General features: G+C 39.1%; 1 protein-coding gene across 1 annotated transcript in view; it reads right to left on the minus strand.

The window, feature by feature from the left end:
• Nucleotides 1-25,373, minus strand: part of Pex19 (peroxin 19) — a 95,327-nt gene that overhangs the window by 15,781 nt on the left and 54,173 nt on the right. Inside the window, exons 5-6 of the mRNA XM_067135059.2 lie at nt 12,685-12,861; nt 5,999-6,179 (exon numbers count right to left, since the gene is read on the minus strand). Coding sequence (XP_066991160.2) covers nt 6,045-6,179; nt 12,685-12,861 — 312 coding nt within the window. The 3' untranslated portion in view covers nt 5,999-6,044. The remainder of the gene's footprint in view (nt 1-5,998; nt 6,180-12,684; nt 12,862-25,373) is intronic.

Here is a 25,373-nt window from a genome sequence, read left to right on the forward strand (position 1 = left end):
AATCCCAGCGGGAAACTGGGTTGGTAAGCAGACAGGAATGGTTGGTCAATGGAAGGCAACGGGAAACCAGCATTGTTATTTTCCAAAGACAACCTCGTGGCTTTTCTTGATCTTAAATTAGATTCCGGAGTAAGACCCCTAATAGGTTCTCCGGGGAGGGGGGGGGGGGAGGGCAAGGTTGAGACGAGCCTTGGAATGTGCAGATTTATCTGAACCATCCTTACAAGTTGTTAGAAGAATAGCAACCTGGAATGTACGAGGTCTCTTGCAGACGGGAAAACTTCACATCATTTATCATTTAGAGAGAATTGAAACTTCATGATCTGGACATATTTGGACTTAGTGAGACACACTGGAGAGGCTGTGGCCATTTTATGACTCAAACAAATAATACAGTATATTTTTCTGGAAGTGAGCATATGAGTCGTAATGGTGTCACTGTAATGATTCCAAAGAATCTTAACAATGCTGTTATGGGTTATGAATCCACCTGTGATAGAATCATCTGTACAGTAGAACCTCGATAATTCGAAATCAGTTAATTCAAAATCCCGCCTAATTCGAAGAAGCTCTTGTTCCCGGAAACATGAGATACAGTTTTGCATGTTATTTCAATTGTTTAATTCGAAATACGGATAATTCGTAATTCGAAGTACAATGTCGGCCCCATTACCGAAATTCAGGCTTTTAATTCGAAACTGCCTTTACATTTTAAAACAATAGTATGTTACAGAGTAATTTCAACTCAAAATTTATCCGCTCCACGTCATAATAGAACGTGCATTCCGGAACGTGGAGGGGTAGCTTTCCGCACTTACACTCACTTCGGTGGGTCTACAGTGCGCTTCATGATTGCTAAGTTGAATGAAATCGGAACTATTTTGTGTTCAACCTTTTAAGGAACACCGTAATATCACGGAACATGCAGTGTGCGGGAAAACAGAATCCGCGAACACTGGCGATGCCGACAGTTGACGAAAAAATGTGGTAAATATAATAAATTCGTAGGCACCGAACAATATTGACATTGCCAGTGAAACTGCATTGCTTTATTTTAATGCGAGCCCAAACGTTCTTATGGTTTTAAAGGATAAATTGCCAGCCGGGAAATCGTACAGTGTGAGGGATGGGGGTCATAGTAGTGCGTTGCAATGCACATGGAGGCGAGATACTTGATTCCCTCGTCATAGGAAACTTCGATAAGCCACAATGTTTTAAGAGCGTCGGGCACTTTCCATGCCAGTACAAAGCATCTATAATAAAAAATGCAAACAGTACAGAAATCCAAAAAATAATGCATTTGCACAGGGGAACCGGCGTAATTTATCATCGTCTTTGAATTATGCGATTTTTTTTCTTTCGTTGCGTGAGGTTATGTTTGTCAGTGATTTATCCAAGTGCATTATTTGAACATTGTAAATGCACCTTGTTGGATACATTTCGGAAATAGTTTTTTCCGTGGCATTTGAAAGGTTTAAACTGTGAATCAAGGTGATTGCATGTATTAATAGGTCTTAGAATACTTCATGACACGGCAAGTGTTTACATTTCTGAAGTACGAGAGAAGTGCCATGGCGGGAAATCATACAAGGATAGAGTCATAGGAAAGTTTGATATTAAGGGCATCGGGTACTTCCTGTGTAAATACAAGGCATCTAAAATGCATACAGTATAGTAATCCAATTAATAAAGCACTTGCATATGGGAGCGAGCATAGATTTCTCCTCGTCTTTGAATCTTGCTTTTTTTTCTTTCTTTCGTTGCGTGAGGTTATGTTTACCAGTGAGATATCCAAGTGTATTATTTGAATACTGTAAATTCAGCTTCTTGGATACATTTTCTAAATAGTTCTTTTTTCATGGCATTTGAAAGGTATAAACTGTGCATCAAGGTTAAATGCATGCAGTAACGGACCTTAGAATATTTTGTAATGCAGCAAGGATTGGTACTTCTGAATTGCGAATTGGCGGTTAATTCAAAATCACGTAATTCGAAGTCCGATTTTTTTGTCCCAACGACTTCGAATTAACGAGGTTTTACTGTATTAAGATGAAAGCTTCCTCTTGCAATATCAGCATCATTCAGGTTTATGCCCCCACTTGTTTCACTAGAAGAAGAAATCGAGGGATTTTATGACCATCTGGAATATACCATCAGTAAGATACCTAAAAAGGAAATATTAGTCATCCAAGGGGATTTTAACATGAAGATAGGTAAGACTATACATGATAGACACATGAGACCTAGGGTTGGACTGTACGGACTGGGGGTGAGAAATGAATGTGGAGAGCGTTTATTACAATTTTGTGTGAATAACAACTTATCTACCTGTAACACCCTCCAACATCATCCAAGGCGTCACTACACATGGATTTCTCCTGGGGATAATGTTAGGAATCAAACTGATTTCATTTTGGTGAGGCAACGTTGGCAGACTTCGATCTTGGATTGTAAGACCTACCCTGGAGCAGACTGTGGTAGTGATCATATACTGCTATCTATGAAAATGCAGATAAAAATGAAATCATTGAAGAAGGTGAGAGTAAAACTGGTACGCATTAGTGACAAACATCTCCATGAGTTTGGTGAAAAGAGTAAAAGAACAAAATTCCAGCAAGTAAAGGAGGCAAAAGCTTCTTCTCAAACATGGGACAAGATGAAGGAAATCGTCAATTCATCCCTTCCTGAACAAGTTCCTAAGACCCCTCAAGCAAAACATCCCTGGATTTAAAAATTTACACTACTACTGATTGAAGAAAGGACCACATTGAAGAAACATGGTATACAAACAGCGGAAGATGAGGAAACATATACAGAACTTTGCCGCAAAATACAGCTTAATTGCAGAATTGGCATGGCACTGTATCGTTACCAATATCTGTGGTGAAACAGACCATCATCACAAGCTAAATGAAACATGTGACCTTTACAAGAAGATAAACAGCATCACCCGAGAGTTCAAACCACGTACATGGGTGACTGAAGACACACAGGGAAATATAACTGGTCACAAGAAAGAAGCAATAGCCAGGTGTAAACAACACTGCTAAACCTTATACTGCAAAGGTAATAGCATAAGAGAAGAGAAGAGTGAAACTGAGAACGTCATCAAACATTTGAAAAACAACAAAGCCTCAGGCATAGACAGTATTACTGTAGAAATGCTGACAGTAATGGGAGAAGAAGGCCTCCATGCTTTACATTCAGTATGTAATAAAGTGTGGAAAACTGGAGAATGGCCTAAAGACTGAACTACATCTGTTCTCATCCCCCTTCACAAAAAAGGGTCAGTTAGGGACTGTTCAAATTAAGAAACAATGTTAGGTTTTGGTCCACTCAATGAATACACGTCACTTTACAAGTGAACTATTTAATTAAAAACCTAAATGTTTTAACTGTAATGATAAAGTTTGTAAATTGTACTGTTCAAATTACCACACCATGGCATTAATATCACATGCTAGCAAAGTCCTGCTGTACGTAATGAATCAACAACTAAAAACTTTCTTGAAATCTCGAATTTCTGCTGAACAAGCAGGTTCTCTGGCAGATAAAGGTACATGAGAGTCAATAGCAAACATGAGGCAGATAAATAAAAAAATGCTGTGAGTTCTATGTCCCTGCCTATATTAGTTTTCTTGATTATAAAAAGGCCTTCGACTGTGTCAAATGGGACAAGTTATGGGAAGTGCTCAATGACTGTGGAGTCCCAAAATGCTTAACGTCATTATTGAAAGGTCTTTATAACAGTCATAATGCAACCGTAAGGGTGGATGGTGAATGCTCAGAATTTTTCAATATGACAAATGGAATCAGGCAAGGTTGCATATTGTCACCCAAACTCTACAACATCTACACAGAGTATGTAATGAGAAGAGCACTGGATGGCTGGGATAGTGGAATTTCAATCGGTGGTGGGAAAATCAACAATTTAGCTTCGCTGATGATACTACACTCAATGCAGGAAGAGGACAAGAACTTGATGAATTGCTCTCTAGAGCAACAATCATTACTTCGGATTTTGGTCTAGAAATGAACATGAAAAAGACCAAACTAATGGTTATCAACCGACAAAGTCAAATCCCAATCCAAATGACAGGATGCCTGAAAGATCCGAAGTTGGTGAATGACTGTGTATATCTGGACTCCAAACTCAGTAAAATGGGAAATTGCGACAAAGAAATAAAATGATGGATTTTCTTAGGTTGTGCCTCAATGGTTAAACTTACAAAGATTTGGCAGAACCGGGCATTACCCAAAACAGTGAAAATATGGCAGATGGAATCACTGGTGTTTTCTGTTTTTCTGTATGGGTGTGATACTGGACTGCGAAGGCTAGTGACAAGAATCATATAGATGCCTCTCAGATGCGGTGTTGGCGGAGAATGCTCCGTATACCATGGGCAGAAAGAAGAACAAATGCCTCCTTTAAAGAAGTGAGCATCACAAAACGTTTATCTTCCCGCGTTACTGAAAGTTACCTCCAGTTCCTGGGACACATTTCGAGGAGAGGAGACAATTTAGAAAAGACCATTCTGCAAGGCAAAATTGAAGGCACCAGACCAAGAGGCAGAACAACAAGTAGATGGTTAGATCAAGCAAAGAAGATCACCGGTCTACCTCTTCAGCTGAAGATCGCTCAGGATGGAAAAATCTCATTAAGGATGCAGTTGATATAGAATACAACTTTATAAATTGTATAAATTTACTCATTGCAAGTAGTCCACTTCATGACTGTATCGATGAGTATAATCAACAAGAATAATTAAAGAACCACCTAATCGATACTTTATTTTTTGCGTGATAATGTTTATTTAATTTTGCCCAGCGCAAAAAATAAAGTATTGATTAGGTGGTTCTTTAATTATTCTTGTTAAATTTACTCATTCGGGACAAATATTTCAGGTTCCCTATGGGAATTAACATCTATATCACCTGATGGCCAGGCAGGCATCAATTTTTGGTAAAGAGAGAAAGTCTTTCATAGTGCATTGGCACTGCCGGTGGCTCCAAGTAGCCTACACAGTAATCACTAGCCATGCGTCTTCGTAGGTGTGCTATTTACCAAGTGATGAGCCCAACTTACCACACTGGGGCGAAACGCTGGCAACCAGGAATGAGTTAGCTGGAAAATATGCAATGTCCAATAACGGATCAACTATATTGGTATTATAAGGATGCCGTTACTAATGAAGTGAAGAAATGAGATCACGATGCTCAGCAATGAGTAAACTGACATGATGATGATGATGATTCCATTCAAGGTCCAAGAAAGCAGTCTCACACAAGGATGTTGGTGGCAGTAAGAGTAAATTGGGCTCATCTGAAATGATGCCTTCACTTGCTTCATTTGTGGCAAAGCCAGGGCTCAAGATCCTCTCTTACACTGAACCAGATATGGGGTATGAGAAATATTGATAAAGTGAGAAGAGGCATCAACTGTGTCCAGAGAGCAGAAGATATCTGGCAAGGTTTACAGAGCCACTGCAGAAACTGGAAGGTGCTCATAATGTAACGGGGCAGCAAATGGACCAGAAGTTGGAGGTACTAATTACTGAATTGGAGACAGGTTCAGAGATGGAGCTTGGCTGATGACTGTGGGACATTCTTGGAATTAAGGTTTGTCAAAAGAGAGAAAGAGAGAGCACGCTTGTGTGAGCACATGTGCCAGAAACTGAAAGATTTCAGGACACTTAAGCAGAGATGGTGAAGTCAGTAAGATGTCAGAGGGCTTCAGCATCATAGGGTTGGTGATTAATGATGAATGCAGAAGAGCCCACATAAACAGAAAGAATGAGAGGGAGAGAAAATAGAAATTCACCTTTGATGGAATTTTTCAATAAACTATTCTCTTGAATTAACATATCAGTAATCAAAATTAAGTTACAACTCAGTCTTCTTCCACTTTTCCAACACCTTGGTGGCGTCGTAGGTTAAGTTATAACTCACGTCTGTTGAAGGTAAATTAGGAATTTTATGATTGAAGGAAGAATCTTACCTTGTTGTATTACCACTAATCATTATCTAGCTGTTGCAAAGTAAGGTCACATGACTGTACACTGGTTTGGATCTGCACCCACAGGCAAGCCAGGGAGTTGTGGATTGCCTTCTTCATCAAATGTCATAATTGGACCGAGTTCACTCACTAGTTCTTTGGGTGGATGACCACAGTCTTGCATCTGTAAGAAGATTCACTTTTGTTCTACTGCACTAGATACTAGTTAGGTCAAAACTCTCCTCAATAATTTACTAAAAGTCAAACAAAGCCCAAGAAAAGACCAAGTATATTTCCCAATACAGTGAGCAATGAAGAAAGAGACCCCATGGCCTGGTCACATTTGCATCATAATAATAAATTATTGAGTCTAGTAATAGAAGGCAACAATTCTGGATTCATCAACATTTTGCCCTGATAAATTATTCAGTTTGAAGAAGGGAAGTATATGGTAGAGTACCTAATGGCATTTAAATGGTTTCACATTAATTTAAAGTATTGATTCAACTTAAGATTGGAATTATCACTGTTATAGTTAAGTATTTGAGAGACCAAATTCTCACAGATATCCTCACTATTCAATGGAATATGGAGAGGGAGAGAGTTTCCATTTCAGTGATGTGAAGAAGTTGCGATACCAATACCCAAGCCAGATATAGATCTAAATCATCAAGATAGCTACAGGCCAATGTGCCTAATGAATGGCCCATGAAGCTGCTCCAAAGGATGGTGAACAGGTAACTTAAGTGGGGCTTGGATGAGAAAGATCTTCTGACTCACTACCAGTGTGGATTTTGCTCTCACTGGTCTGCAATCAACCGTCAGACTGGAGAGCACCATTCACGAAGCATTTCTTCAGAAGGAGCATTTGATTTGTGTTATTCAACCTCACAAAGGCTGGCATAATCTCCACCTTACACAATTCCTCAACATTTATTGAGAACTTCATACCCCTCCCTTGGGCTATTTCAAGTTCGAATAGGGAGGGCATATTCACAATATTACGTATTGGAAAATGCAGTAGCCTATCTTACAGATCTGTGTTGAGCGTAACACTGTTTGCAAACACTATCAACAGCATAGTCATCACTGCTGGGCTTGCATTTGTTCAATCACTGTAGGCAAACGATTTAGCTCAGCATTTCAGCTCATGAAGGATGGCAGTTGCTCACAGAGAGCTGCAGGAAGCTATTAACAGATTTGACAGCTGGACCCTACAATATGGTTTTAGTTTTTCAGCAGCAAATCTCCATTGTACATTTCTGTTGTCTATAGTCCACGCACCCTGACCCAGAGCCTGCAGGTTTCTGAGAGTTCATTTTGTCAAGAGACTGACATGGCAGTCGCACATCTGTCAAATGACGGTCATCAGCATTAAGAAAAATTTTGTAGGGTCTAGGTCAGGAGCCAACTGTGAACTCCTGCTGCGATTTTAGATGGTTACAGTTCTTTTCTCTTTAGGCTATGGTGGAGCAGCATATGGTTAATCAAGGTCATTTGCTCTGGACGTGTTGAATAGTATACACCATAGTGGAGTTAGGCTGGCAATCAAAGCTTTCTGAACTAGTCAACCCCCCCCCCCCCCCCCCCCCACCTATGAGGGAATTATTTTGTCCAATCCAGCATTCTAACTAATATTATCTCAAAAAAGAACCATGCCATATGAAAATTCTTCAAAATGTATAAGCATTTAAATGAAAATCAATACTTATCAACTTCAAGAACCAAGGATTATTACCAATGCTCAACTTTCCTCAAGTTTCTAACAACACGCCATTTGACAATTACTTGGAATGTGCTTTCCGATTTTTAACTTTATTGTAATATCTTTTAATATCAAGAATCAACCACCTATGTCATAATTCTCAAATAATTGTCATGTTTTTAGACTCGAATATTAACACAATTATTATTAAATAGTAGTATACTACATTTTATATTGTAATAGTTGTTTAATGATCTCTAATCCATTTTACAAGACATAGTTCCTTTCTAACAGTATTCATAAGTCATTTTGAATTAGGTACCTGATCTATTCCTAAGATAAAATATGGCTGATGATGCCTACTATTGATAGGCAAAACATGTACCATTCAATATATTAATTTTATGTTAACAAGTTTGATCAGGACAAAGTCCTAATTTTTAAGATTGTATTGTATTGAATAGGTGGGCAAATAAAAATTTACTAGTGTTGATTAATATTGAATTTTCACGACCACATTGTAATCGTAACAGACTTTCAACCTATTAGGTCATATTACGTACATTTAGCAAGTGTTGAAGAGCAACTGACGTGAAATAGGTTGTGGGTTCAGATCCCACTGGTGTCTGGTGGGCCTTTTTTGTTCTGTACTTAACATCTCTTCAACACGTACTAAATGTACGTAACACCTAATATGTTGAAAGGACAATCAGCACATTTCAGCCAATAAAGGCACCAGGGCCAGATGAGACACTTCCAATACTTCACAACAAGGAAAAGAGATACTCATCAAGGCCTTGACGAATCTTTCCAGGAGCAAGTCTAGCTCGGGGGAACGTGCAGAAATCATGGTCTGAGGCTAAGGCGGTATTTATACCAAAGCCAGGAAGGGCAAACTATGCTCAAGCCAAAGCTTACAGACCATTATGTTTGAATTCCTTCATGCTGAAAGCAATGGAGAAAATGCTGGACAAATATATCCAGAAAAAGAGTGCAACTTAGCTCAACCTTACATGAAAATCAGTTTGCTTAGGTTTTGCAAAAAGCCTAGAGTACAAAGAAATTGCTCTGGCGGCATTTCTAGATATAGAAGGGGCCTTCAGCAACACATCCAACAACTCAGTTAAGGCCGTTTATGAGAGTCAGCAAAACTGTTGCAAAATGGATTAGATCCATGTTAGATGGGAGAATGATAAAGGCAACTCTGTTTAAAGAGATGCTAATGGTAAGAGCTACCTGGGGCTGTGCTCATGGAGGAGTCCTTTCTCCTCTTCTGTGGAACCTTGTGGTCAACAAAATCAAGGCAGGAACAGGGAAGAATAACTCTCAGTTAACTCAAGCAAGATTGAGTCCCTTTTACAAGGGAAGGAATTAGAGGGAGTAAGAAAACTGAGGCTCTTTGGGTAAGAAATGAATATGGAAGAACAGGCTTTACACTTACGTGTAGTGCTGGACAAAAAGTTAACTTGGAATCCACATATAGAAAGAAATATAACCCAGGCAAAAATTTAATGCATGCATGTAAAAAAACAGTCAGGAAAACGTGGGGTCTAAAGCTGGTAATGGTAATGTGGATTTACACAATGATCATCCGACTGCTGATGACCTATGCAGCAGTCATGTGGTGGATGAAGGTAAGTCAAGGAAAAGTCAACAGTAAACTAGTCTTCATAGAATAGCATGTATAACCATAACTGAGGCTATGAAAACTATGCATGACAGAAGCCTATCAGACCTGCCTTCACTGGGTAACTTTATAGAGGGACAGGCTATAATGAGTTCTTATAGACTGGAGCAAACTGAATGTTGGAAAGATAAAAGGACCAATGTTGGACACTGTAAAATTAACAGTGTTATAACAGGGGAAATTTTCCACAAGTCACCTGATTGTAAGATTCCAAGGTACCGTTTTTACAGGAATAATCTCTGCTGCCGAATAATCCCTGCACCCTAATTTTAGGAAGGATAATTTCGAACAAAATGAAATGAACTAAAATTCCTTCCAGAGAAAGAGTTACGTAGGCATAAACAAACATTTCATGTCACTCCAAGTTCCACGAGGTCTTTACACAAATATGAACATGACAGATATACCTACTTTGCCTGAACATATTTGAGATGATAAAAATGCATTATCACTGCTATAAAATATATCTGCCATGAAAATTGGTGAATAGGCCTTCTTACATAACAGGTATTTCATTAATCTGAACTTGCAATAGGCTCGATTCGCTGTAGACTGGAAGATTCTTTGTATCTTGCATCACTAGAATCCTCTCCTAAATTACTTACAAATTCGTCACACTCCACGTCTAAAACACTTCCCACACGCGATTCTTTTTACTATGAAAGTAACATGACCAGTGGTGGATAATTCTTTTCGTGCAAGGTAAACACTTGAAACAAACACAACAACGAACTTGTTTGTTAGTTTTGCAATACAGTAAAACCTCGTTAATTTGAAGTTGTAGAGACGCAAAAATGTGACTTCAAATTACGTGATTTTCAATTAACTGCCAACTCGTAATTCAGAAATGCCAACCCTTGCCACGTCACAAAATATTCTAAGACCCGTTACTGCATGCAATTAACATTTATTCACAATTTAAACCTTTCAAATGCCATGGAAAAAAAAACCTCTTTCCAAAATGTATCCAACAAGGCGCAATTACAGTATTCAAATAATGCAGTTAGATAACTAACTGGCAAACATAACCTCAGACAATGAAAGAAAAGAGAAAAAACAAGATTCAAAGACTAGAAGAAATCTATGCTGGCTCCCCTGTACAAATGCTTTATTCATTGGATTACTGTATTGTATGTACTTGAACAGAAAGTACCTGTTGCCCTTAAAACACTGTGGCTTATCAAACATTCCTATGACGAGGGGAGGGAGTAGGAAGTCCCTCGCTTCCGTCTGCATTGCAACACAGTACAGTGACTGTATCTCCTTTAAAACCATACGTCCGTTTGACTTTGGCATTTAAAAAAAAAAAAAAAAAAAGCAGTTTCATCGTCATTGACAATATTGAATATTATTCGGTGCGCAAAAATTGATTATAATTATGAACCACGCTTTCTCGCCAACTGTTGGCATCGTGAGAGTTCGCGGATTCTGTTTCTCCGCACACTGCCTGGTACGTAATATTGTGGCTTTGCTTAAAACACCTGAATAGTAACAAATTACAATTTTACTCAAACTTAGCAGCTATGAAACACACTGTAGACACACAGAAACGGGTGAAAGTGCGGAAAGCTACCCCTGCAAGTTCTGGGAGACGGGTTCTATCGTGACGCTGAGAAAATTTGAAATTGGATAAAATATGTGTGGAAATGATACAGGGAGCAGGACCTATTGGTTATATAGGCTGCTAAGGTATATATGGAGGAAAAAGCAAGTACCCCACGACTGGTGTAAAGGTGTAATAATACCAGTATTTAAGAAAGGTGACAGGAAGGTATGTGACAATTATTATCGAGGAATTGCACTGTTGTCACAAGCAGCCGAAATATTGGAAGAGGATGAGGGGAAGGGTGGAAAGAAATATAGGAGAAGAGCAGTATGGATTTCGACAGGGCAGGTCAACAATAGACACTATATTTACCATGAGATTACTGATGGAAAAGCAGTGGGAATATTGAACAAATCTGGTGATGGTAATCCTTGATCTAGAGAAGGCGTACAATAGTGTTAATAGAGAAAAGGTGAGGAAAAACCCTCGAAAGAAAAAGATGTAGAAAGCAATCAAGGAAACTAGTGAAAGCAATGTGTATGAATTGTTCCAGTTGTGTCCAGACTCTGGTGGGGAGAACAGATTGGTTTAGAAAGCAAACTAGGCTAAGACAGGGAAGTGTATTGTCTCCACTTATGTTTATAATGGTTATGGATGAAATTCTAAAGGAAACAAAGACAAGATATGAGGTGGTTTGCAGATGGCCTAGTGACCTAATGAGTCAACAATACAGAAGTGCAAATCCAGCTAGAGGCTTTAAATGAAAATATTGAGAAATATGGTATGAAAATCAGTGTGGAGAAGAGCAAAACAGTGGTGATGACATGAGAAGAAAGAGAAGGAAAAGGAATCGTTAGTATCAGGGGACAAAACCTTAAAGTTGTTGAATATTTGAAATATTTGGGAAGCAAAATAATGCAATTTGCAAGGTTGGATAAGGAGATCAGCAGAGGGTACAACTGGGAAATGTGTTCTACCAGAATGTAAGGAACCTGGTGTGGAACAGAGAAGTTCTTATGAAATGTAAAGAGATAATATAATGCATGCATCAGAGACTTGGAGAGCAAAAAATGAGAGTAAAATTTAGGCCAGTGAGATGAAGTTCCTCGGGAGTATAGTAGGGAAGACAAGGAGAGACAGAGTACGAAATGTTGAGGTCAGAAAAGAGATAGGGGTAGAAAAACTGAGCGATAGGATGGAGAAGAATAAATTGAGATGGTTTGGACATGTTATGAGAATGGAGGAGGGAAGGATACCAAAACAAGTGTTGAAAGCTAAGACAGAAGGAAAGAGGGCAAGAGGGATGCATGGAGCTAGATGGATGGACTCTGTCAAGAACAGTATAAGAAAAAGAAGACTGGACTGGAGTACAATTACTGAAGCGAAGTGGTGGAAGGAGAGGCAATGGTGTGGAGAAGTGCCATCAACACCCCGACCTGGCAGGAGCTGGACAAGGGGAAATGAAAATGATTATGATTTTTACAAACCTAACATTTATATTATAAAGAATGATAAACCTATAAACATGATAACTTGAACAAGGCTCGAACTTGTAACCTTCGAAGCATTTTACCGCCGTTCCAAGAGAAGCAGATATCGAATGATTCCTCCTTATTCACCATAGTTTAGCAGAGTGCTCATCTATAAGCACATGCACCATATAACAGCACTGAGATCTACAGTGTAACTTAGAATACATTCACTGTTCAAGGGTGGCCACTTTTTTTGGACACTTGTACGATATGCCTTACCTTTTGCATAAGCTCAAGAATGGAGTTAAATCGCTGTTTCTTCACTTCTGGACTATCTGAATCACTTTCTTTCTCCAGTTCGGAGCAAACCTGTCCCATCAGTGTCTTCTGCTTGCTGTAACGCTCCAATTCTGCTGGGTCAAGCTGATCTTTGTTCTTCTCGAGCCATTCCGGATACTGAAATACAAATTGTTACATTCAAAAGTCACGTGGTAAAATCTGTACAATGATTAACTGGTATTAAGCAATTCTTGTTTCAGTCAACTACATGGTTACATATCTAATGGCAACTGTAATAAATCACATTTACAGAGGTGCCAACCTTTGAAATGGATTTTTAATAATTGCTCCCCACCACCCCCACCCCCACCCCCCCCCCCAAAAAAAAAAACACACACAAAAAAAGATCCTCCCTTTCTCGATAATGACACCCCTTTTGCCCTTCCCAACAACTATCTATTCCCAAGTGTATCATATTACACAATACCTGCGATGGCATTTTTGCCTCCTGAACCATAAGTGATTCCAGTGTAGAAGTGCTTAATGTAGGCCTGAATACCCTCTGATTTTTAATATCAAACTTGGGAGTATGGAGACAAGCTGCAACTAAATGGTATGTTCTGAGCTAGAATGGCAGTAGTAGAAAAATAAGCTTGAGCGGACCTTTTAAAAGTAGGAAAGATAAACTTGGAATTTAAGAGAACAAAATGAGACAAATATTCATTTATATAGGATGAGGAGAAAGGGATTGGAATAAATATCAAGGGAAATAATTGATACATTTCTAAGTTCTCTGAAAACATTTAAGAAAAGGCTAGCTAAACAACTGATAGGGAAACTGCCACCTGGGCGACAGTCCTAAATTATGACTGATTAAATACTCTTTCTGTGGGAGAGTTAGTGTCAGGTACACTTAATACCAATCACAATGAAATTCACAACGTTCACGGATAGCAAGAGGAAGTGATCAAAGAATCGTTGCAGTTTAAAAGCACTGAAACGTAGAGGTTTGAGCAGTAATGCACAACAGGATTAATTTTTCATTCCTTTCTTTTTTCTTAGGAATTTTTTTCCATGATGACGTCGCTTTTTTGTAATAATTTCCCTTTTGACCATAATCTTGAGGTGAATAATAATAATTATTATTTCGTATGGCTATTACTAGCCGAGTGCAGCCCTTGTAAGGCAGACCCTCCGATGAGGGTGGGCGGCATCTGCCATGTGTAGGTAACTGCGTGTTATTGTGGTGGAGGATAGTGTTATGTGTGGTGTGTGAGTTGCAGGAATGTTGGGGACAGCACAAACACCCAGCCCCCGGGCCATTGGAATTAACTAATAAAGGTTAAAATCCCCGACCCGGCCGGGAATCGAACCCGGGACCCTCTGAACCGAAGGCCAGTACGCTGACCATTCAGCCAACGAGTCTGACATCTTGAGGTGAAATCCATAATAATTACGAATAATCCATAATAGTTGGCACCTCTGTGTTTATATAGTTTATGGATTAAAAAGAATCTATATAATCAATCTGGAGGAGAAGAAAACTCATTCTCATATTGTATTTACTTAATTTACATTATTACATAATTTAATTAGCATAATGTTTTAAAAGGTGAAGGCTTTTTTGTTTTCAAAAGCGAAGTATTTCTTTACTTGAACTGTTTGCTCTGATATATGGATCTGTATTATCCACTTGGAATATGTTTGCTGCATAGCTCCAGGTGTATTCTGAAATGCACATGCCAGTCATTTATCCTTTATTTCTATACCACTACCATCTAACAACTTCCCCATCTACTTTTCATGTTGGTCAAAACTAAGTACAAAGTGCTTCTGTACAACCTTGTGTTTAACGTTGATTGACAGGTACTTTGCGCATGGTATGAGTATTCGATGTAAAAATCATATGTGGAAATTAAGGAGAAAAAACAGAAACATATACCAGGGAAAGCACAAAGACAAATCAGTGTGGGAAGGGGGAGAAACAAACATGGGTGGGGCAGGTGAGTGACTGACTATCTCTCTGGGTTTTCATGACAATGTTGTGTGATGCACATATGACTGGGTGAAATGAAAGACACATGAACTAGTCAACTTAATACAATTTCATTTACAAGTTGCCAATATTGGCAGGAGGTCACTTGCAAACCAGCAGAAATGGGCAAGAACTGTTGCTTCCTTTAAAATCTATAAATATAAAATAAGAGTTTTGTCTGTACAGTGCTCAGAATTTGAAAATAATGGTATTTCTGTATCACTCACGACCACAGTAACAAGGAAATGCACTTTTTACTTTTCCATAATTTCTGTCTGTCTTATCTATCTGTATGTACACGTATCATGAGAAAACGGCTGAAGAGAATTTAAAGAAAATTGGTATGTAAAGTCGGGGGATGAGTCGCTACAATCTAGGCTATAAATAATTTTATTCACACTGAGTGAAATGGTAGTTTAGGGGAAGGCCTAAAAATTTCATTTTCAAATATATATATTATTAGTGGTCCTATTGATAATTACTACATAACTAATTTATATAGAATTAAATTTCCGATAATTTATGTCTGATACATGTTTACCGTACTGGCTATGATAACACAAATATTCGTGAATTTGTATTTTTCTTGCTAAGTCCATATCAACGCCGAGCCAAGAGAAAATGGGTTAACAGAATTTAATGAAAATCGGTATATAGAGTCAGGGAATAAGAAACTACAGTCTAAGCCATAAACAGTTTTATTCACCCTGGATGAAACTGTAGATTAGGGGAAGGTGCCTAAAAATTATGTACCTATGTTATTGGTCCTATCAAAAAGTACTATATAACAAAAGTTAGAGAGAATACAATTTCCGATCATTTATGTTTTATTCAGTTTTACCGTACTACTATGATAAGAGTGGTTTTTCCGAGTCAGAAGAAAATGAAATGTGGAGGCCTACAATATCAAAAGTGCATAACATCGATCAACAATAACGTTACATTGACCCATTGTTTGTTGTGATGTCCTCTGTTTCTTCTGCTGCCACTCAACTCCGATAGATGGGATTACTGCTGCGTAATGAGTATAACAGTCTGACTGAATACTGGTAGGAAATAGCTGAGGATTTAGAAAACTTTCTTCTTTAACATGCCATTCCTCTGGTTCATACATTTTTTGATACTTCTGGTATGTAACACACTGGTGCATCATAGTATTCCAGCTATTCGATCCCAACTCTGATGTGCTGTTTTGAATGAGCAGTGTGCACACTTAAGGCAGAGGCTCACTTAGTAGTAGCCAAGTTCTGGCTTGGAGGAAAAATTTGCCTGCAAGTCGGATAGATTTTTCTGCCGCCAGTGTAGTGAATTGAGATTTTCCGACTCATCAGGTACTCCTAGGAAACAGATTAGTAAAAGGGAATAGTTTTTGCCCTGGGACTCTCTACTATTCGACCCCCCACACCCCCCCTGCGAAAAAAGGCGAAGAGTGTTCACGGATCACGGCTGTCTGCGGCTTGGTCATTCCCGCTCTGGAAATTAAGACTGTTAGATCGGCAGCGTAGTACTGTTCATTACAAGCGAGAAAATGTGTGGTTCTTTATTTGATCGAACATTTCATGTGAAAGCATTGCTTCTAATCACACCATTCCTACTGACGTCATTGTGATGACCTATGTTCATTTCAGTTGGGAAAACCACCAAGGATGTAAAAAGGCAGATGGAGAGTGAGAGTTTGCCATTATAATGAAAACTCCCCAACATGATTGTGACTGATGGTAGGCAAGTGGGCCTACCATTACAATGAAAATTCCCTAACCCAGTCTTCATATAAGAAAAGACGTTTTGTACTTTCCCCGTCACGCTTCTGGGGTAACGTTAAGAGCTATGCAATTTAATGCAATCTTGCTCACAGCGTGTACACTACCTAACCTAGAATTCTGTATAAAGTGTATAATTCCGTAGCGAAACGCGTACATCAGCTAGTAAATATATAAAATTGAATAAGTCAAAACTGATGAAATGATTGCATTTTTGTGGCTGTTATATTGTTGATGTTATTCATTATGAACCAACTCATCTGGCTGGTCATCTAGCAAAAACATGGCTAAGTATATAGCCCAGGCATGCACGAACCGTCTGAGAAGAATTCTGATGGTACAGTTTAATCCAATTTAAATTCCTCTTTTCATTGATAAACACAGTAATATTTCAGAACATTCGGTAATTTTCTAAATTTTGTACACTGGATAAGCTTTGCATTAATTGTCTTAAGTCTACCACGATAGTACTACTATCCTATGTCAGGTGTCAGATTTTCAGTTCAATAACAGACACATCGTGAGTTGAAATTTGCATTCAGAAATCAATATGTATGTTCCCACATTTTCAACCTCCACGTAATTTTGTCTCTAAGGGTCGTAGGGTAACTACTGTAATGCAACCATCGTCTAGAGTTCAGAGAGGAATTTGTAATGATGCCCCACATCAGAGGTCAGAATTAATATTTAGACAGATAAATTGCCGATTTTTCAACAACAAAGTTCCAACAAAGTTTGGGCCCCTCCCCTGTTATGTTATTCTTTTGGGACTTGAACTATTTTGTAATGTGAAAGTAATGCATCCAATGCTCTATCTTAAGCCATCTTAAAAACCTGCTTATGTCTTCTGGTTCTGAAGTTAGTAACCCCACCCTGCAACTGTGGCTCATTGAGTATCATGTTGTCTCCATGTTCAATCAAATGGTATCTCAACCATTCGGATAGGATCTTTAGTTATGGAGCTATACACCTGAATGCGAGTACATGCCTTCCTTACACTAATGTTAAAAAAATTGTATGTAGACTGCTTTTATAAATACTGTCACATCAAAACAAGAACTAACATGAAATACAGGACATCGTATCTTGATGATGATGGTTGTTTAATGGGCCTAACATCTATATTATCAACCCCTGATGGTACGAGATGAAATGAAATGATAGATTAAAATTTAAATTTTCCCACTGACTAGATTTAAAAAATATGATAATGAAAAGAGAAAATGATTATGAATTTAAATCAGTGGATCTAATTTGCAATGCCTTATTTTTCTACAGAATTATTAAAAAATAGAGTAAAATGCAATAAAATTGAATAAGGCACTGACTTCGAAGTAAAATCGTGTATGTTATTCAACTTAAAAACATATTTAAAAATACACAAAGATAAAAACATAGCCAATAGAATAAAAGCGTGTTTAACAATAAAAGAAAAATAAATAAAAACATAAAACACATGGCGAGGTCTACTGATTGCTCATCATTTTGTAGAATGAGGAACGTGGTACTTGAAAAGATGTACACTACAGCGGAGATCAGTCACATCCACGCACTCTGTAAAGATGTGTACTATAGTCAGATGACAACCACAAATACACACGGTTGGGTTTTCTCCCTTCAGTGAGTAGGAGTGCGTTGCTATACTGTGGCTGATCTGAAGACGACATTATACCACTGCTTCTCTACGAGAAACCTCAAGGGACGTCTTCCATACCTTCGTTCTTCCTTCAATTGCTCTCAGCCTATTGGAAAGAGGAGTGCCCTGCTCCCAATGAGACATTACCAAATGTCTCAGCCAAGAACGAATATCACTGGCTGGAACCTTCAAAGGCAATGAGGATAATGTGACCGACTCCTTGGCAGCCCTATCAGCTAAATCGTTCCCCACTATACCCATGTGGCTTGGAAGCCAAAAGAACTTAATTCTGGTACTAACCCTCCACAACCAAGCAGTAAGTCCTGGATCCTCTACAAAAGAGGATGTTGCGGTAAACATATCGATAAGACTGCAACGAGCTCCAGGAGCCAGTACACAACAGAAAGTACTGACGCTCACCGAATACCGCGTACTGCAGAGCTTCAAGGATAATACAGAACCCTGCTGTGTACGCACTACAGGTTTCAGGTAAAGGAAAAAGAAAACTTATTTTCAAAAACGAATGAGCAGCCTACTTTGAGTTCTGCATTCGAACCATCCATGTAAATCACTGACCCTGGGTACTGGCTAAGAATGGACGTGAAGAGCCTCCGATAAATATCGGGGTCTGTGTTCATTTTGAGGCTGGTGTTAAGATCCAGGATGATTTCAGTTTGTCGTATTAACCATGGACGTACCTTGCTTAGTTGTTCCGTTGTTCTTGCTAGTACTTTTACGTCGCAACGACAGAGATAGTTCTTATGGCAATGATGGGATAGGAAAAGCCTAGAAGTTGGAAGGAAGCGGCCGTGGCCTTAAGGTACAACCCCAGCATTTGCCTGGTATGAAAATGGGAAACCATGGAAAACTATCTTCAGGACTGCCGACAGTGAGATTCGAACCCACTATCTCCCAGATGCAAGCTCACAGCCGCGCACCCCTAACTGCATGGCCAACTCGTCCAGTGCTTAGTTGTCTAACAAGACAAGGAATTGAAGGTACATCAAACGATCTGTAACTGCCATCCAAGCGTATACCAACCGACTGCGTTGCTTGTGGATAAGCACAGCACAGGTTTTAGTTGTGGAATACAAAGGAATAGCTTGGGTGACGTGGCATCTGCCATGAATTCACAGCATATGACAACAGCGTTTGCTGTCTTAGGTGTAAACGTGGTACACCAGATATAGTGAGCAGGCTGGCAACGGGATTTGTAAGAAAAGCTTCCGTTGCCAGACCAACTCCACTATGATGGACGTTATTCAGTTTTTCCTTGCTGATCCACATGCTGCACTGCCTTAGTTTAATCTGGATAAAATATGTGTCTTATAAAAGCGTAGGAGCACTGTACATTCGAAAAGCCCAAGACATTAGTATATGTCTATTACAGGAAGAGAGACTCCCAAAAAATAAAACTCAGGATGGGCATGAAGCATGTGCTTCTGGCAGAAGTGAACAACATAGATCTTGTCCATTTAAAGCCAAAAGCCATGTTCTAAGGTCCACCGTTCCAATCTCCTAATAGCTTGCTGTAATTTTCACTCTGTGACTGCCATATTTTGTGAACTATAATGCAAAGCAAAATCGTCCACATACAGCAATGGTATTACTGCTGAACCTGCAGCAGCGACAATACAGCTTACACATTTCTAATTTGACAATTTTTATGGTCTCTTTTGGTCTGTATTGACTTTTACCATTAATCACTTACACTGAAAATCAGGAGTCCGCCCTGTCAATACTATTTTCAGAGTAAGAGAATAATACTGTTTATGGCAATCACAAACAGATTGACAACGAGAACCGATCCCTGAAAGACTACTTTATCCTGAAAGTGGTACTGCAAATATGCCTCCTTACTCGGACACACAATAGATGAAGAGACAAAAGGATTTGCAATAATAACCAGCAAGTTATCTCAGAATATCCATTGATGCAGGGCTGAAACGATTCATATAGCCATGTGGTACCAAAGACCTTGTCCAAATTTAAAAAAGCAGTCACCAAATGCTGTTTTCAGAGAAAAGCATCCTGGAAAGAATTCTACATGCATACCAGGTAGTTAGTGGTGGAGTGAGCAGCTTGAAAGCCACACTGGTACTTGAACAAAAGTCTTATTTTCTCCAGGCAGTACACAAATCATTGATTCACCATCCTCTCAACCAGTTTATATAGACAGTTGGCATACCATATTTTCACTGTTATTTTCACAAAGATGGGCTCTCTCCTCATCGATCCCCGTTGTTCTACATCTCCTTCTTTTCATTTATCCTTCTTAGCCTGAACATGTACTTACTCTCATCAATTATTAAAAGAGTCATGATATAAGGAACCTGAATGGAAGGGATCACAAATTTTCTGGAATGGTGCAATTATTTCCTACAAGTGTGTGCACGTCCACTTTTTCGACACTGTGGAAGGAGCCAAAAGATTGTAATATGCATTGCAACCCATTGTTTGTCAAGAAAGACACTCATTGGAAAAACAAGATCCAATCAACATACTGCATGATGTCCTCAACAAATGAAAGTTGATAACTGTTACGCTCGTTAGTAAGCAATTGTTTGTTAGCAGCATATCAGGATTTCAGACCTGCCACATTTAGGTATCTCAGGGCAGTTCTAGGGCTGATGGAAAACACTGCAGCCCACCCTAAACTGATGGGCATTCTTAAAACGTGCCAATCGTATCTCGGGACACAGACGTTCATCACTGTCTTGAGATGATGATCTTTGTGAACCTGAGTCACCACAACAATAATGCCTTTCACTTCCCTGAACTGCCCGATCCATTGCATTGCCCTGATCTTAGGAATACCATACTACCAGCCTACTTCTGAGGTAGAGAAGCCTCCTATCTCATTGACGCCAACTGTCTCAAAAATCATCTCATGGTGGATCACTGATATGGAATGCAAAGCTGTGTCCCCCCCCCACCCAGCCAGTTCACTAATCATCACTGACTTTTTTTAATGCCGCTAATTGTAAAACCAAGACTTAACTACTGGTCATGATTTTTCTCTCTTAACCTGTGTGTCTGCAAACGTAAGATTCTTTTATACTTGAACAACGATGAGATGATTCAAATGGATTTCACGTCACCATTTTGTTGTCAAATGGCACACTAAGACCATGTAAATTTTATTTTCTGTAGACACGTATGTAACACCTTTTTTGTTATGCTAATTTTACTATTTAACTTTCATTCTTCACTTGGCTGAGGATGACCCAAGAGGGACAAAACATGTACCTATAAAATCGCTTTAAGAATAAAAACTTTTGTAAGTATTGTAAAGGTAGAAAATATCTTTAAACCGTTCAAAGTTGACAATACGGGCTAAACATGTCATATATTACTTGTAATGATGTACTGTCATGTCACATCCGGTGCAACTACGGCAAATCATAGTACTATTTTTGCTACTGTGATGCATATACCGCTGGTATATGTGATGTAAAACGAGCTGTGTGTTCTCTCAGATCAAATACTGTTGGACACGATGACATACCTCTGTCTTTTTACAAAAATATCATTGGCGCCACTTTGCCAATCATAACACACATTATTAATTACTGTTTGAACCATGGAATTTTCCCTACGGCGTGGAAGGATGCCCTCATCATCCCAATCCGGAAAAAGGATGCATAAAGTATTCCTTCAGATTACCAAACAGTTTCTATCCTACCACCCATGTCCAAAGTGCTGGAACACCTGGTACATGAGCAAACGCTTATATACTTACATAAATATGCTTTAATCGCAGCGGCGTATACTGAGGGCTACCAAGGCTATCAGTGAAGCACAAACCTCAAATGCGAACGACTGAAATCTAAAGCACATTATAATATAAACATCTGACACATTGTTCCATTTACAAGCCGTGAAAGCAATGAGAAAAAACACCGCACGTATTTCTGTAAACAAGGCTTCGGAGACTGATATTGCAGCCCAGACTCTTGTCCCTTCCCCTCGACTCAACGCACGCGGCTTGCTGGTGTATGCCTGATAGGCACGAGGACCGGGGAGGATAGGTGTGCTAGGCTTCGGTCCATCAGATTGCCACTGCTAACTATCAATCATGCGTTACTCATCGTATATACTTCCTCACCTCATCCTTCTGACTTAATTGTATATATAACAGAGTGCTGCTATTTCACTCCCGTTTACTTCTACATCCCTGTAGGAAGACACTGCAAGGCTGCTGTTACAGGAGAAATATAGTCTTATTTTTTATAGGTAGATATGCTAAAATGGAATGCAATCTTTCAGGTTTAGTGTTTTGTTTTGTTGGTTGGATCGAACCCATGATCATGGGTCGGACACCACCACTGATCTCCTGAGGAAGTCAATTAACCAGTGAATGGTGGGTACAACTGGTGTAAAATTAAACACTTTTATTTAATAATAATAATAATAATAATAATAATAATGGCGCATGACATCTGTATAGGCTTGGTGGTGACCTAATAAGGATAAAATGAATGGCGAAGATGTCATAAACATCCAGTCCCCGAGCTAGAAGAATTAACAGTATGAGGGGTTTGATTCTGAAAATTGAACCGGGGCCATCGGACCAACGGCAAGCATTCTATTCATTTAGCTACAAACCTGGACTTCAATTTGCTAAACCTTAGGCTACTATCTCCACTGATCAGGTGTTCAGTATTGGCAGTGGCCAGACCAATAGCTTGTGAAGCAGCCTTGGCAACACAGCAGGCTTCTCCGTTGGCTATTGGCTGCAGCTCGAAACGCTTAATGCTTGACATTCACTACACCAGCTATCGAAAAGGGGTAACCTAATTCTAGTGGTAGCCCACGTCTTGGACTCAGCATACGCCACTGTTTAATTGACACTTACCAATTGGGCTTTAAGAAAAAACATAGTACACGACAGCTCTGCTGAAAGTGACAGATAACATTAAATATGCAATGGACAACAAACAAGTGACAATACTTACACTTTTAGATTTCAGTAGCACATTTGATACTGTCGATCCAAGGTTGTTTCTTTCCAAATTACAGTCCATAAACTTCGGCCACAAAGTGCTAGAATTTTTACCTCACAAACCGCCGGCAGTGTGTGGTTGTAAATAATAATAAATCAACGTGGCAAACAAGAGTCAGTCCTGGCTCCACTCCTGTTCACTTTGATTTGCTAATTCTGTGATCCTCACTTGAAGCAATGCGTCATGGGGTGGGTTGTTTTCAAGTGTTCATCAACTATTTGTACATTCTCATCCAGTTCAATTCTGTTTGAGCAGCAGGGAGGATAAGTATGCACACACGCAAGTTTATCGGGATAGTTCACCATGCCACCAAAAGTGAACTTAGATGAATGAATAAAACAGTTCTCGCAGGACGGAATGAAGGGGACTGGAGAAGTAATACTCTAGCTTTTGCAATAAAACAATACCATAGGAAACTTCTGATGGTGTAAAAAAGCACATTTCTAGCCACCACCACGTGGAAGCAGCAAAGACACGCAAGCAGCAAACAACACTGTTCAAGGCAGCTGAATGTTCAAAAGGAGTGTAGGTACATAATATTCAATTGTTATATTCTTGTGAATAATTTTATTTTGTTGCAGGTGACGTAACAATATAACAACCGTGGTCTGTTACCCGCCAACTTTGGTAGCAGAGTGGGTTAGGGATTGTAGGCAGTTATGTGTTTGTAAAACATCTTAAGTAGAGATTGCACGCCATTTTCCCCGCTCAAGCAGTACCCAGGCAGATAGTGATAGCCTATTTATGCACTAGGTGGCCCGATACATGGTACCGAATGTATAACTAATGCAATTTCAGTATCTCATTGCGTGTCTGTTTTGTTGCATTCTGACCAAATATATAACAGAGATCAGTTATTTCTGTGTTAAAATTTCGCCTAAAAGATGCATATGCAGTGCACAATAGAGTTGTTTTGAAGTGGCGATATATGGAGCAAATTCACATAGATGTCTTTTTCTATGAAGCTGTTCTTAAACCGCGCATTCTATAAGAAATTAATGAAAAATGGGCAAAGCAAAAGCAGCACGACTAGTAATTCTCAAAAGTATGACAATGTTATTTGTTTTGAAGCCAATTGATATAGCTCGGCAATGTTGGCAACGATTTCATAATTTTAATCTCTCACTTAAGCTGTAAACAGTAGTTATTAATCCTTAATATTCAATCTTCTTCTCCTTTTCCTTCTGCTTTTCCCACACCAGCAGGGTCGCCGGTGCAAACTGTGTCGCACAAATGGATTTTACCGCTATTTTATGGGCAGACTAGCTGATGTACCCGTGCTTCACTACGAGATTCTCAGAAAGACTGTCTTTGTGGTTTTTTAACTGAGGTCAACATAGGTCATTACAAAAACATCAGTAGGAATGTAGCGATTAAAAACAATGTTATCACATTAAATACTCGATCAAATGAATAACCTCAAATTTTCTCACTGTTAAGGAACGGTACTACAGTGTCCATCTAACAGTCCAAAGTCCCAATGCTGGAATGACCAGGCCGCAGATAGCTGTGAACACTCCTCTGCCATTATTTATGTCCAATTGGACTTACCAGCATACCCATATTTTCCAACTGCTGTTTCCACAAGTAAAGATACTGTTCAGACTTCACTAAAGTGACTTGAGTGATTCCGTTTATTACAAGATATTAGAATCATTCCATATTGACGGTTTTCACTTTACAAAGGAAAAATTAAATGTATCCTCCTAATTCAATACAAATCATAATTCCATCATTAGACGGAGCAATTAATTTTTCCTTTGTAAAGTGATTATGTTTGTCAAGATCTTTTCCTGATTGCAAGCAAAGTTTCCGGTCCAAGTTTGAAACTAGAATATGACTCCCCCCCAAATCTAGTGATGTTAAGAGTTCGTCAGCATGCAAATCGCCCAGTTTTAGTTATGTTCCTAGTCCCACAAAAAGCGTACGAAAAAACAACAGTAGGGAGTACAAGAGGAGTGCTGTAAAATTCTGCCTTAACATAGGTGGTAAAAAGCGATTATCACTTTTACACGTTTAGTTTAGTTAAGTCCATGGCCACTACCTTTCCACTCCTAGCCCTCTCCTATGTAGCATTATTGAAAACCAGCCTGTGTTAGAGCTGCATATTAATAGCTAGTAAAGGAACAAATAGGATTCTTCATAGGTCAACCAAGCGACATTATAGTCGATAAATAAGTTCTCAACTAGTGTTAATGAACTTTACAAGGGAAGGAACAGGTAAGACACGTCGAAACCTATCCTGAATTCTT

The sequence above is a fragment of the Anabrus simplex genome, chromosome 1 (genome assembly GCF_040414725.1).
Source record: "Anabrus simplex isolate iqAnaSimp1 chromosome 1, ASM4041472v1, whole genome shotgun sequence".
Classification (NCBI taxonomy): domain Eukaryota; kingdom Metazoa; phylum Arthropoda; class Insecta; order Orthoptera; family Tettigoniidae; genus Anabrus; species Anabrus simplex.